Source organism: Carassius carassius, chromosome 33, assembly GCF_963082965.1.
Source record: "Carassius carassius chromosome 33, fCarCar2.1, whole genome shotgun sequence".
Taxonomy (NCBI): domain Eukaryota; kingdom Metazoa; phylum Chordata; class Actinopteri; order Cypriniformes; family Cyprinidae; genus Carassius; species Carassius carassius.
This window is the reverse complement of record NC_081787.1, coordinates 21,823,312-21,835,869: the sequence shown is the minus strand read 5'-3', so window position 1 is coordinate 21,835,869 and position 12,558 is coordinate 21,823,312. Positions and strand designations below refer to the sequence as shown.

At 39.5% G+C, this 12,558-nt stretch overlaps 1 protein-coding gene across 2 annotated transcripts in view; it reads left to right on the top strand.

Moving 5' to 3' along the window:
- Positions 1 to 12,558, top strand: part of LOC132113971 (testican-1-like) — a 268,424-nt gene that overhangs the window by 228,965 nt on the left and 26,901 nt on the right. For both annotated transcript variants that reach the window (XM_059522069.1, XM_059522067.1), the window contains one exon: positions 8,668 to 8,809. In XM_059522069.1, the coding sequence (XP_059378052.1) occupies positions 8,668 to 8,809 (142 nt within the window). The remainder of the gene's footprint in view (positions 1 to 8,667; positions 8,810 to 12,558) is intronic.

The window sequence follows — 12,558 nt, the reverse complement described above, 5'->3', positions numbered from 1 at the left end:
TAATTAGTTTTTAATATTTACATTTTATTTTATTTTATTCTGAAGCAAGGGACTCAAAATGTAAAAAGCAGCCATATATTTACATTCATAAAGACCAAGTGTATGCTTTAAAAAAATAATATTATAAATATGTTATATCATATTTGAAAAATATTTAGTTTCTATAGTATAGTTTATTATTCTATATATAGTACTGTTCTGTTAGGTTTTTTTTATAAAAAATAAAAAAATTTTTTTTTAAATAAAAATTACTTTTTTTTTCATTTGTTTTAGTAAAATATTTATTTATTGTTATTTAGTTAGTCATGTTTGATTGTATTTATTTAGTTTTCTAGCACATATATCAGTGCTACAGTGACTCATGCACATGTCTGAGTGTTTGAAGGCAATTAAAAGATAATATTGGTTGTTATTATTATGTTTAGAGATTTCAATATTGGTTTTGTTCAAAGCAAGAGAAAAGCGATTCTCAAAAATCATGCTTTTTTAAAGTTATTTAAATAATATTTATTTAGTTAGCTAGTTATTTTAATAATTGTAATTTATTTTAATTTAGTTATTAATTTTATTTTATTTATTGACTTTCATCTTTATTTTATTTTATTTTATTTTATTTTATTTTATTTTATTTTATTTTATTTTATTTTAATTATTTTATTTCTCCTTGCCCCCAGCCTGAAAACCCCTGTGTTTGGAGACTGCTGACCAGTTGTTTGGTAGTTGATGCCTCTTTTACCAAAAGAGACTATGTAGCTAAACCCTAAAATCTTGGAAGCTCTGATTGGGTGGTTTTCTGGTGCTTCTAATAAACCTTCACCATTTTTTTTTCATAACCATGATCACAAATAATTTACAAACACTAGATAAATAAGTGTGTGTCCTTGTGTGTTAATCGGGCTCTGTGGTATCTCTACTTCTCCAGGGTCACATTCCGTTGCTGTCTATTGTGAGTCGTACCTGGCTTTGACTCCGCCCCCCTCATGTCCGGACAGACAAATATGTTAAATTACCACCACCCTTTACATATGCAAACACAAAGCACATGCTGGCACAGCAAATATCACGTCTGCCTGAGAATTATCGGCACACTGATCCCATTAGAAAGCCAAGCGCTCTGCTAGTGGGTGATAATGCTGCATTGGTCAAGCTATCATTAACGACCAGCACATGAGGTGTAGCTGCCACGTCTGATCATTAATTTACACCTTAAAACACTGCAGGACATAATGCATGAATGTAGGAAGCGTGCTGCTAGATTAAGCACAACAAAATAACATGTTAATAAATCAGAAGTAGATCCACATGTTATCCACAGACTTTTTTCACTCTTTCTGCACTAATTATTGGGGAAAATCTGCCATATGGTGCGAAAAGGATTAAAGCATGTTCAGTGAACAAACAATACATCTGTTATGCGTAATATATGAAGCTACCATAGTTTTGGACAACACAAGGTATTGTGCAGGAAAAAAATAACAGCATATTGTTGTTGCTTTTTGACACAGCTTGGCATCTGGAACTCTGTAGGTAGTCAGCTCACTAGGTTTTGGAACAGTGAAGTATATATCACTGACATCACACCGATAGACAAGACAGAGCAGGTTACTTTTGTTATGGAACAAAGACTCAGCTTTCAAAATTTTTAAAAGAAACAATAAACACCATTTTGTGTCTCTTTTTAATATGACGTGACAGATCACTGTAGTGCCTCAGTTAAAGCAGCATGTGAACCGATCATCTCTTCTTCTTTACTGGTTATAGCATGAATGAACATCAGAAGGTATAGTATCTTGTTTCAACAGCAGAAAGACATCAGTACACACTGTTTTTCAAGTTCAGTACATTGATGTTAATCTACGCTCCTGCCTGGTTTGTTTGTCGGACAAAATGGCAGATTCTGCCTTATGATTGGTCACCTGTCAGTCAAACTCCCGGTGAAGGATCTGTTGAGTTCAGAAAATTTTAATAATACTCATTTTCAAGTGTTCTAGCCATTAGCTCTGACATTTAAAGGGTTAAATATATTTTAAAAATATTTAAACTGAAGTGTAATTGTGAAGATTTATTTAGCATATTCTATAGTTCCTTATTAAGACTGATTTGAGAACAGATTAATCAGTGTAATTTCCTCAGTGCTTAGCTGATATTACAAGTATACTTTAATATAACGCAATGGAGTGTGAATCACAGACTCATCATATAATGCACCGTAATCTGCTGTAATGTAATCCACTATACTGTATCCCGCTGCATTATCCAACAGTTCAACATATAGTCTGTAAAAGTGGCCACTCACAACGAGCACGTCATAGTGACCAGAGACAGATTCTGCTCATTCTCACTCAGTAATGTTTGTGAATGTGGCAGACGGCTTCAGAAGGGCTGGCAGTGTGTTGAGCTCATTACGCTGCTGAGATTGGTCATCCACAGCATTTGGTCTGCCAATATTTTGTATAATGACGCTAAACTGTAGCAGCTAAATTGACCATTGTCCCCTTCAGATGATTTCCTAAAGAGCTGTGCAAGTTTTCAGTCGTGTCACTCCATGGTCTCTTTCTCCTCACGTAATAAAATAATTTCAACTCAAATCAATAATTCATGCCTGCTTATTTATGTGGAAAGCAGTTGTGTAATAAGTGAGGAAATGTGCAATCAGCTAGTCATTAGCACAACATACATCCTTTCAAGGTTATATGAGACATGCTTGGATTATATATAAATGAGCTCTTTTATATGTATATTGAATTAAATTAGCATTGATCAAAGACAAAGCAATAAACGTTTAATTTATCTGAGCAAAATATAATAACTATCATAAAATGAAACTATACAGTTTAGTAAGATCACGGTGGAGCATTATTTCACCTATATTTTATTATCACAAACGTTATTTGAATCATTAAGGTAGACATTTTACTTGCATTTAATATATGCTTTCTACATATGTATAAAATCATCTTTGTAAATTTAATTTAATGCAAGCACCAAAATGGGAGATATAAGTATTAATAATCATGATCATGTGACACTGAAGACTGGAGTGATGATGCTGAAAATTCAGCTTTGATCACAGGAATAAAATTGTATTTAATAGTATATTCACATATTCACAAAAAGAGTTACTTTAAGTTGTGATAATATTTCACAGTATTGCTGTTTTTGCTGTATATTTGATCAAATAAATGCAGTGATGGTGAGCAGAAGAAACTTCTTTCAAAAAGTGCCACAAATAAGCAGCCGTTTATCAAATCACTTATATTGTCACTGATCTGTTAAGAAGTGCTTCTGTCAACTGTGAGATAGAGACAGAGATCATGTTTGTTTATCACCATCAGATGATCACACTTCACACTTTCTATATAAAGAGATATTGACATTTTGAGTGTGAAGAGAAGTGACATTACAGACGTCTTTTGTGACTTTCTTTATGTCCAGTCTGTGTATGTGTTTGTGATATCTGATCAGCCAGTGTTGTGTAAGATTTCATCTCCTTGTAAAATCCCTTTCGGATTCAAGCATTAGCTGTTTGAAATGTCGCTCGTATCTTGACTGGCCCATTGGTGAAGGCATCAGATAATCAGAACTAGCTTAGGGCACTAATTGATGAGCATGCTAACTTTAGGGAATATATGATGGCACGTTAGTTTTGAAGGGTAATCAAATCAGTTATCATACTGCATGAAATAAATGTTTAATTTGGCCAGTTATCAGATGATGTTATGTTCATAAGTTTACATACCCCTAGCACAGAGATGAGCAAACTCAGTCCTGGAGGGCCGCTGTTATGCAGAGATCTGCTCCAACCCTGATCAAACACACCTGTAGACTTCTAGTAATCCTGAAGACCTTGATTAGCTTCAGGTCTTTTCAATTATGGTTGGAGTGAAACTCTGCAGGACAGTAGCCCTCCAGGACTGAGTTTGCCCCGAATATAGGTACAATCATTTTAACAAAACAAGAGGGATCATAATGTATGCCATTTTTATTTAGTACCATCATAAATAATCAATTTTACATAATAGATATTTACATTTACTGATTTTCTAAAAATGAAAATGTATAATTTATAAAAATGTTCAAAAGTTTACATACACTGGATGACCCACAGTTGTTTTTGTTTTGGGATAGTTTTTTATGAGTTGCTATTCTTCAAAAAAATCCGTTAAGTCCCGCAAATTCTTTGGTTTTCCAGCATCTTCCTCTGCATATTTGGCTCCACCCGACAATAACTAATAATTTTGAGATCTATCTTTTGACTCTGAGGAAAAAAAAAAAAGAACTTATACACAACTGTTATAAAAGGTGAAAACATTGTTCACTGATGCTCCAGAAGGAAACACAATGTATTAAGAGTTGGGGGTGTACATTTTGAACAGGATGATTAGATTGTACTTGTTTTGTTTAAAGATCATATCTGTTCATTTAGTACTGGCCTTTGGAAGCTACATACTTTAATACTGATTTAATAATGAAAAAATGAGTTTTCCCTGATCATCCAATTCAAGTAGTTCACACCCTGTGTCTCTTAATAAACTGTGTTGCTTTCTTGAAAATTAATAAATGTGTTTACCTTTTGAAATAGTTGTGTATGAGTCCCTTAACTGTTCTTAGTGTAAATAAATAGATCTGAAATCATACATTCATTGCTGAAAAGGGTTCAAATATACAAAAGATGCTGGAAAACCTGAGAAAGTGAAGGATCTGGAGGATCATTTAAACTGTTCAGGACAAAGGACTCATGAACCCCTATCCCAAAACAAACATGAAACACTATTTATTTTTATTTAATCAGCTATAATTCTGACTAGCAGACTAAATGTAATTAAATGATATTTATTTTCAGTGAAATATCAATACCCCTATAGTCCTCTGCCATATCCTTTCCATTTATCACGTAGAAATTTTCACCAGTGGTTCAAAGGATTCATATTTTCACAGTCCTTAAGATGAATGGTTGGGTCTGGGAACAGAGGATCCTGTAAAAATATAACAAAACACACTTTCTATAAATGCATTGTACAGTTGTCATTGTTTAAACACAGGTTAGAATAATGAAAGATAACATGATAATACAAATGTAATAAAAAAAAAAAACAGGCGGTTATTTTTTTAGCTGAACTATACAGCAATTCACAAGGTCACATGTGTAAAAAATAGAATAAGCATATTTGGCCTGTTGTTGTCTGGGAATGGAGGTAAGAAAAGCGGCAATATATAGACTTCCTTTGATGCTAATTGGTTGGATTATCTGAAAATGTTTCTCCTAAACTTTGTTAAAATAAGCTTCATTAAAAATTGGAAAAAAAACTAAACAAAGCTCGTCAAAGTGATTTAGTAACTGAATAAAAGATAACTTTAGTAACAGAATGGTATTCAAAAACTGTTTTCAAGTTACCTGATTGATGACTGTTTTTTAAAGACCAGCAGTTTTCCAGAAGAATGGCAACATTTGCTATCTGACCTAAAAACATTAAATATATATATACACATTAAAACATATACATTAAATCACCTAAAAATACAACAAATACAACAAACAGATTACTAAAAATTAAAACTAGAACACTGACATGAACAAAATGTAATTTACGCTGCACTTTTATTATTTGATTAACAAACAGCTTGAAACAACACCGGGCTAGAAATACAGTTCGAGAGAAATAATACAACACAGAACCGATTTTAATGTTATGTTCTGAAAAAAAAAATTAATTTAAATGGTTTTATGAATTAATACTAACCTTCGCCTGATGTAAATCTCTGATGTAAAGCGAAGCACCTGAAGCTTTGAATAAACAGCTCGAAACAACTTCATGCTAGAAATACAGATTAAAAATATTTATATATAAGTATTCACACTTACCGTCGTCTGAGGTAAATCTTTCACTGTCACTGTCAGCCAGTAGCCCCTCGCTGCAGAACTCAAGCTCTCCTGTCAGCGCGCCCACGCAAATTCATACAACAAGCAGCGGTAGGGGTAAGAACAGTGAGTCGATTCCAAAAAGATTTGAATCAAAGGCGTCAAGAATTGCAAGTCTTGTGTAAATCAGCTCTAAATGCGAGGCCTGGAATGTCTTGATATATTACTGTTCATTACCTCTATTACCAAACTACAACAAACCCCGAGATGCTGCACTACCACGAAAAGTGTGGATTTTATTTTATTAATCTCACTCAAATTAAGCGATTCAGGACGATTAATTTTTAACTGATAAACACCACAAAAAAATATGACAGCGCTTGCTCCCTTGATTATGATATTAACCAATAAAAAAAAAAAAAACACATGATTATTGTACTCACCATGGAAACCATAAATTAACCACGGTAGACTAACCATAGTTTTTCATGGTAGCTTATTTGTAGTAAAACTGCCGTTAGCAGTCAAATTGCCAAAAAAAAAAACATGGTATACACTTTTACTATTATTAAATCTTGGTTAAGTTTTTATGAGGGCTGGTGTACTGTAAATCTCTGAACATGTCCAGTGTGTGAAATCAGAAATATCCTGTATCCGGAAATCTCTGTGCGTCTCAAGTGTTTGGTCGTGTACGGGACTCAGCACACTTGCCTGGGAAATCGTACATGGGTCGTACACCTTAAGTTTCACTGAAATTTCCCATGTCAGATTTATGCCGGAAATTCCTCTTTTCATGCAGTGTTTCCACATCACATAAATCATGTTCCCCTTGACCTAGTTTTCCCTTGTGTCTGATTAGCTCATTCTGTTCAAGTGTGTTAGTTAATTATCCACGTTTGGTCTGTGTATTTAAGTTGCTCCCTTTCAGTTCTTCAGGGTTGGTAGTTAGTTTTGCTGTTTGTGTTACCCTATGTTTTGTATAAATCTTCATCTTATTACCTGTAAATGTTATTTGGATTACCTTCGTCTTCATGCACCTTCCTTCACAAATGTCTGACCAGGTGTGAGAGCCAGCAACAACGCACACAATGTTGGATGTAAAAGTGGAGAGTGAGGGCACGGAGGAAAGCCCCGCCCACTGTACCACCAATGAGGGTGAACTGAGGCAGGACTCAGGGGATTTAATTGGCTTTTATTAAGAACTACCCAGTCTTCCATCATCATCTGAAATCACTGTCTTTTCCATAACTAACAAGGAGGCCATTTTTTAGCTGTTTGTCTGCCACAAACTGTCTCTCTGCCCCATCACAACCATGGAGGTTGTCCCCGAACTGTTTGTCTGCACTGAACTGTCTTTCTGCCCTGAACAGTCTGTCTGTCCTGTCATGACCATGGAGGTTGTTCCCCAGTCTCTGGCACTCCCTGTCATGGGTGTCACCATTTGGTATGTGTGGGCAGCACATACCATCCCAGAACCCATTAACTGTCATGAACTCCCACCCAGCCTCCATTTCCCAACTCCTCCTATCATCATCCATTCCTCATCCCAGCCTTCTCTTTTTCCTGTCAGACCCTCAGCCCATCATCTGTAATGTGGGTTTGCCGTGGGTCTGCCAGTCTCTATCGGCATCATGGCTGGAGGTTCCCTTATCTCTGCATCTAGCTTTTGAGTCCCAGACTCCGCCTCGGACCATTGACCCAGCGGCTCCACCATGGCTCCTAACTCCCTCCTCTCCTCCATGTGCCCATCAGTCCACCATCTCCCCCGGGCTCCCTCGTCCCTCCAGCTCCATCTTTTTCAGTCGTTGACCCACCATCGGCTCAGGACTCCACTCCGCCAGCTGCACCTCGCTGATCCGTCCCACCGGCTCCATTGTGCTCCTTCCTCCCGCCAGCTCCACATTGGTCCTCTGTTGCTCCGGTTCTACTCTGGCCTTCCAGATCCCCGCCTACACCTTGTTCTCCTGGGCCATCTGCTCTACCTTTGCCCTCCGGATCCTTCCCATCACACTTGCTCTCCATCTCCGGCCCAGGCTCCTCTCCCACCTCCTCTTCTACTGTCAGTCAGCCCACTGGACTCATCAGCCATTCCTCCACCATGGCTTCTCCCTCCATCAGGGTCCACCGTGGGCCGTCATGTTGGCTGCGGTCTGGATCCCGCCTGGCTTCTCCTGGTCCAAGTCCCTCCTGTTTCTATCCTTGCTCCTCTCTTCATCTAATCACCCCTGACTACTCCTCCCTCCATCTGATCCAGGATTGTTCCTCCTGATTCCTCCATGGCTCCCTTCCATCATCGCCACCATGGTCATCCACATGCCTTCCTGCCTGCCCTTCACCATCTCCTGTTACCATCCCAACTCCGCCCCTTTGTCCTCCTCCTTAGTCCCCTTCGTCCCTCATGTATTGTTTTTGTTACACCGCAAGGTTTTGTCTGGCTGGAGGGCAGGGTACCATCACAGTTATGTTCCGTGAATTGACCTAATTTTCCCTTGTGTCTTGTTAGTTCATTCTATTCAACTGTGTTAGTTAATTATCCTTGTTTGGTCTGTGTACTTAAGTTGCTCCCTTTCAGTCCTTCAGGGCCAGTTATTAGTTGTATATGCTGCTTGTGTTACCCTGTGTTTTCCATAAATCTTCATCATCTTGGATTACTATTAAATGTTATTTGGATTACCTACATTTTCGTGCGCCTTCCTTCTCAAAAGCGTGACACATAGCCCCCCCCCCCCCCCCCCCAAAAAAAAAAACAAAATTATGCCTATATTTCTGACATTGTCCACACATTTTGTCTTTTTTTTTTTTTTTAGCATTAAACCCAGGAAAGGAAATCCTGGAAATCCCCCCCATAAGCATTGGATGAGACCTGTGAAACATGGGAAATGTAGGCCATGTACTGTAGTTCACTCCAGCTGGGTGTGCGGCTCTGACGGACACACATACTCCTCAAAGGTGAGATATTCTTCACCATTTACATTGAGCTGAACAGAAATCAGAAAGATCTCATGACTTACCAATAAGAACTTACTAGGTTAGTTTATTGATTCATAAAGCACATTTAAAAACAACAGATGTTGAAACCAAAGTACTGTACAGGAAATATAAAACAGAATTAAAACAAAATAAAAGACTAGAAAATATACAAAACACAACCAGATGGACAAATGAAAAAGTTACACCCTCAAGAAGAATTAAAACACAAAGAATGAAAATAGGTCTTCAAAGAGGATTTGAGCATAGAAATAGAAGGAGCAGATCTAAAAGCCTAGGAGCAACTACTGAGAAAACCTTTATCTTAATCACCTTTAGCTTTAAAACAATAATGAGAAACTGGGAGTAGTAATTGACTAGATTATCGAAGGGGTCTTAAAGCAGTATATGGGGTGAGAAGGTAACAATACTGTATACTGAGGTGCAAGTCCATGCAAAGCTTTAAAAATAAAGAGCTACATTTAAAGTCAACATGGAACTTAACCAGTAACCACTGAAGAGAGGCGAGCTCAGGTGTGATGTGCTCAAATTTTTTAGTGTCTGTCAGTAATCTGGCTGCCGCATTGTCTGCAAGTGATCTAGAGCTGGCTTAGGCAAACCAAGATAAAGCATCCTTGTAGCCTAACCTTGATGTTATTGAAAGCATAAATAACGGTCCCAAGGTCCTTCTTAGAAAGCATCATTTTGGATCTATCTTAACCGAAAGAAACTGTTTTTCATGACGGCACTAATCTGTTTATCAAAACACTAAGTGGGATCAAAAATAACACTAAGGTTTTTGACACAGTCATTTACATTAGAGGAGAGGGGATTGTCAGTGTCAGAGGTCAGAACTGATTGGCCAAAAATGATTATTTCAGTTTTATCATTGTTTAGCTGTAAAAAAAAAAAAAATCCGTTCAGCATTTATTGTCAAGAAAAAAATTTGTCACAGAGCAGCTGTTATCTTTAACAGGAAAAAAAGCTGAGTGTCGTCAGAATAGAAATTATAGGATAAATTGTGTCTCTGAATAATATGACCTAGAGGAATCATATTGTGACGAGTGGGGCGGGGCCGAGGGACATGGGAGCGAGGCCGGTGGAGTGATTGGAGATGAGCTACACCTGTTCGACCCGCCGGTCTCTAGGCCCACGGAGGAGATGGAAGGATATAAAACTGGAGCGACGACAGTGAAGGACGAGAGAGGACCAGGCCTGGGCTTTTAGTTGTGTTTTGGTTTTTATTTGCGCGCACCAGTCGTCCGTGATGGGCTGGTGCGCTGTTTTGTGTTTATTTTGCTTTATTAAAATGTTGTTTGATTGTCCGCCGGTTCCCGCCTCCTTCTTCCCGATGATTAGCAAGGTTTAATTCATTACAGTGGTGCCGAAACCCGGGAGAAGGAGGGACGCGCTGCTGAAGATCCCTCGCCGCTGTGGTGAATCCGCGGTGCCAACGAGCAGGCGAGGAGTGTGCCGCCATGGACGCTCGAGGCGGTGGGCTGGAGCGAGTTGCCGGGGACGGGCGAGCTCGCTACCGGCCGCCCACGATAGGGAGGGGCGGCTGCCGTCCGTGAGGGAGCGGAGGAGTCTGCGCCGTTCGCCAGGTGGCCGGAGCCTGCTGCCATCCGCCGGAACGGGAAGGAGCAGGGAACGGGGGACTCCTGCCGGCTGCCCAAAACCGGAGGAGCCGTCGCCGTCCACCGGGCGGCGGAGGAGTGTCGTGCCGTCCGCCGAGGGCCGTCCAGTGCCACCGCCAGGCACCGCGGAGGAGATCGCCCAGCTGGTGGAGGGCCGAGCAGCGGTGCGTCTGGGAACCAGATTTTTTTTTTTTTTTTTTTCCTCTCTCCCCTCTCTCGTCTCTGTCGCTCCTCCTTCCATCTCCTTTTCTCTCGCCTCACCTGTCCTACCCCCAGGTTCCCACAGGTCCCTGTGAGCGGTCCCCCCCGGAGGGAGGGGGGGAGGAGTAGAGCGCAGTCTCGGGAGTACCCCCCGGCCTGCGAGGGGCGATGGGGGTATGTGACGAGTGGGGCTGGGCCGAGGGACATGGGAGCGAGGCCGGTGGAGTGATTGGAGATGAGCTACACCTGTTCGACTCGCCGGTCTCGAGGCCCACGGAGGAGATGGAAGGATATAAAACTGGAGCGACGACAGTGAAGGACGAGAGAGGACCAGGCCTGGGCTTTTAGTTGTGTTTTGGTTTTTATTTGCGCGCACCAGTCGTCCGTGAGGGGCTGGTGCGCTGTTTTGTGTTTATTTTGTATTATTAAAATGTGATTTGATTGTCCGCCGGTTCCCGCCTCCTTCTTCCCGACGATTAGGAAGTTTTATTCATTACACATATGTAATGTGAAAAGAAGAGTGCCCAAACTGGAACCCTGCTGAACACCATAAGAGATTTGAGCACAAGATGAGAAATATTCCCTACGTCAACAGAAAAAGCTGTCTCCTTGAGACCACTCAGCACAGACCCCTGAAGCCAAGCTACTTGATTGAGTCTTTGTATAAGAATATCACAATATCCTGTTGTGAAGTGCTGCAATTAAATTAAGCAGGATTAAAATACGGCAGGAACCAGAGTCAAGATTGAGTAAAATGTAATTGGTAACCTTCAACAACGCAGATACAGTACTGTGTTGTTACCTGAAACCTGACTGAAAAGAATCAAAAATACCAATACTGCACAAATAAGATCTGAGAAAAGACACCCTTATCCAAATCTTTGAAATAAAAGATAGTTTACAAATGGGTCTGTAATTAATAACATGCCGATCAAGATGATGCTTTTTCTACAGTGGTTGTATAAAATTGCTGGAACCACATCAATGACTAGAGAGTTATTAATAATTGCAGTCATGATTGGACTCAAAACTGGAAAAGCTTCTTAAAGGCAGAAGATCAGAAGGGCAGGAAGAGGGTTTCCAATTAGAAAGTATACCATACTAACTAATTGCGACTCGTTGACATGTTTGATCAAATGTAAAGTATGTTTGTGTCGAGGTTCAGGTGAGATACGAGTCTAGTTTGATCAAGGGAATTTAACCTGAACACTATCAAGCCCAGGATCATTGTGTCCCAACAAGGTGAGAGTCACCTTTAAATTCCAATTTCAGCACACAGCTCTCTCTCTCTTCTGGTGTAAATGATGCTGGTGCAGTATTTGGTGATGGATGGTTAGGTGGATGAACTGTGTCCGCTGTTGATATTGGATTCTTGAGTCGTGCGCAATCACCCCTCCGGCTCAAGAACAGAGAGAAAACCTGAACCTCCAGTGCAACCTGTGCCTCCCATCTATGACCAGACCGCTTTAACCCCGCCCACTCTATTTCCTTCGCTTCAGCTGGAATGAAATCAGATGTGATCGATGGTGTGAGGGAGAGACTCGGTCTGAACAGATAGAGGAGAGAAATAAAGCAGCTCATGGACACGGTAGATGTGTAAACGGCTGTCCTGAAATTTTCAGCTATACAATCAGTGACACTATATTTAGAATGATTATCATAAACGGAAACATGCATAGTCTAATTATTTTCAGACAAATGATGGTAATTTTCATAAGACAAAACCAAAATGATATCTTTATGCAGCATTAAAACAAACTGAAACTAGACTAAAATGCAAACTCAGCATACAAAATAAAATAATATATAATATCAAAATGAAAGTTTTATATACAAGTATAAAAAAACCTGAAACTAGAAACAAAATATAAAATTAGCAAATAAAATAAAATA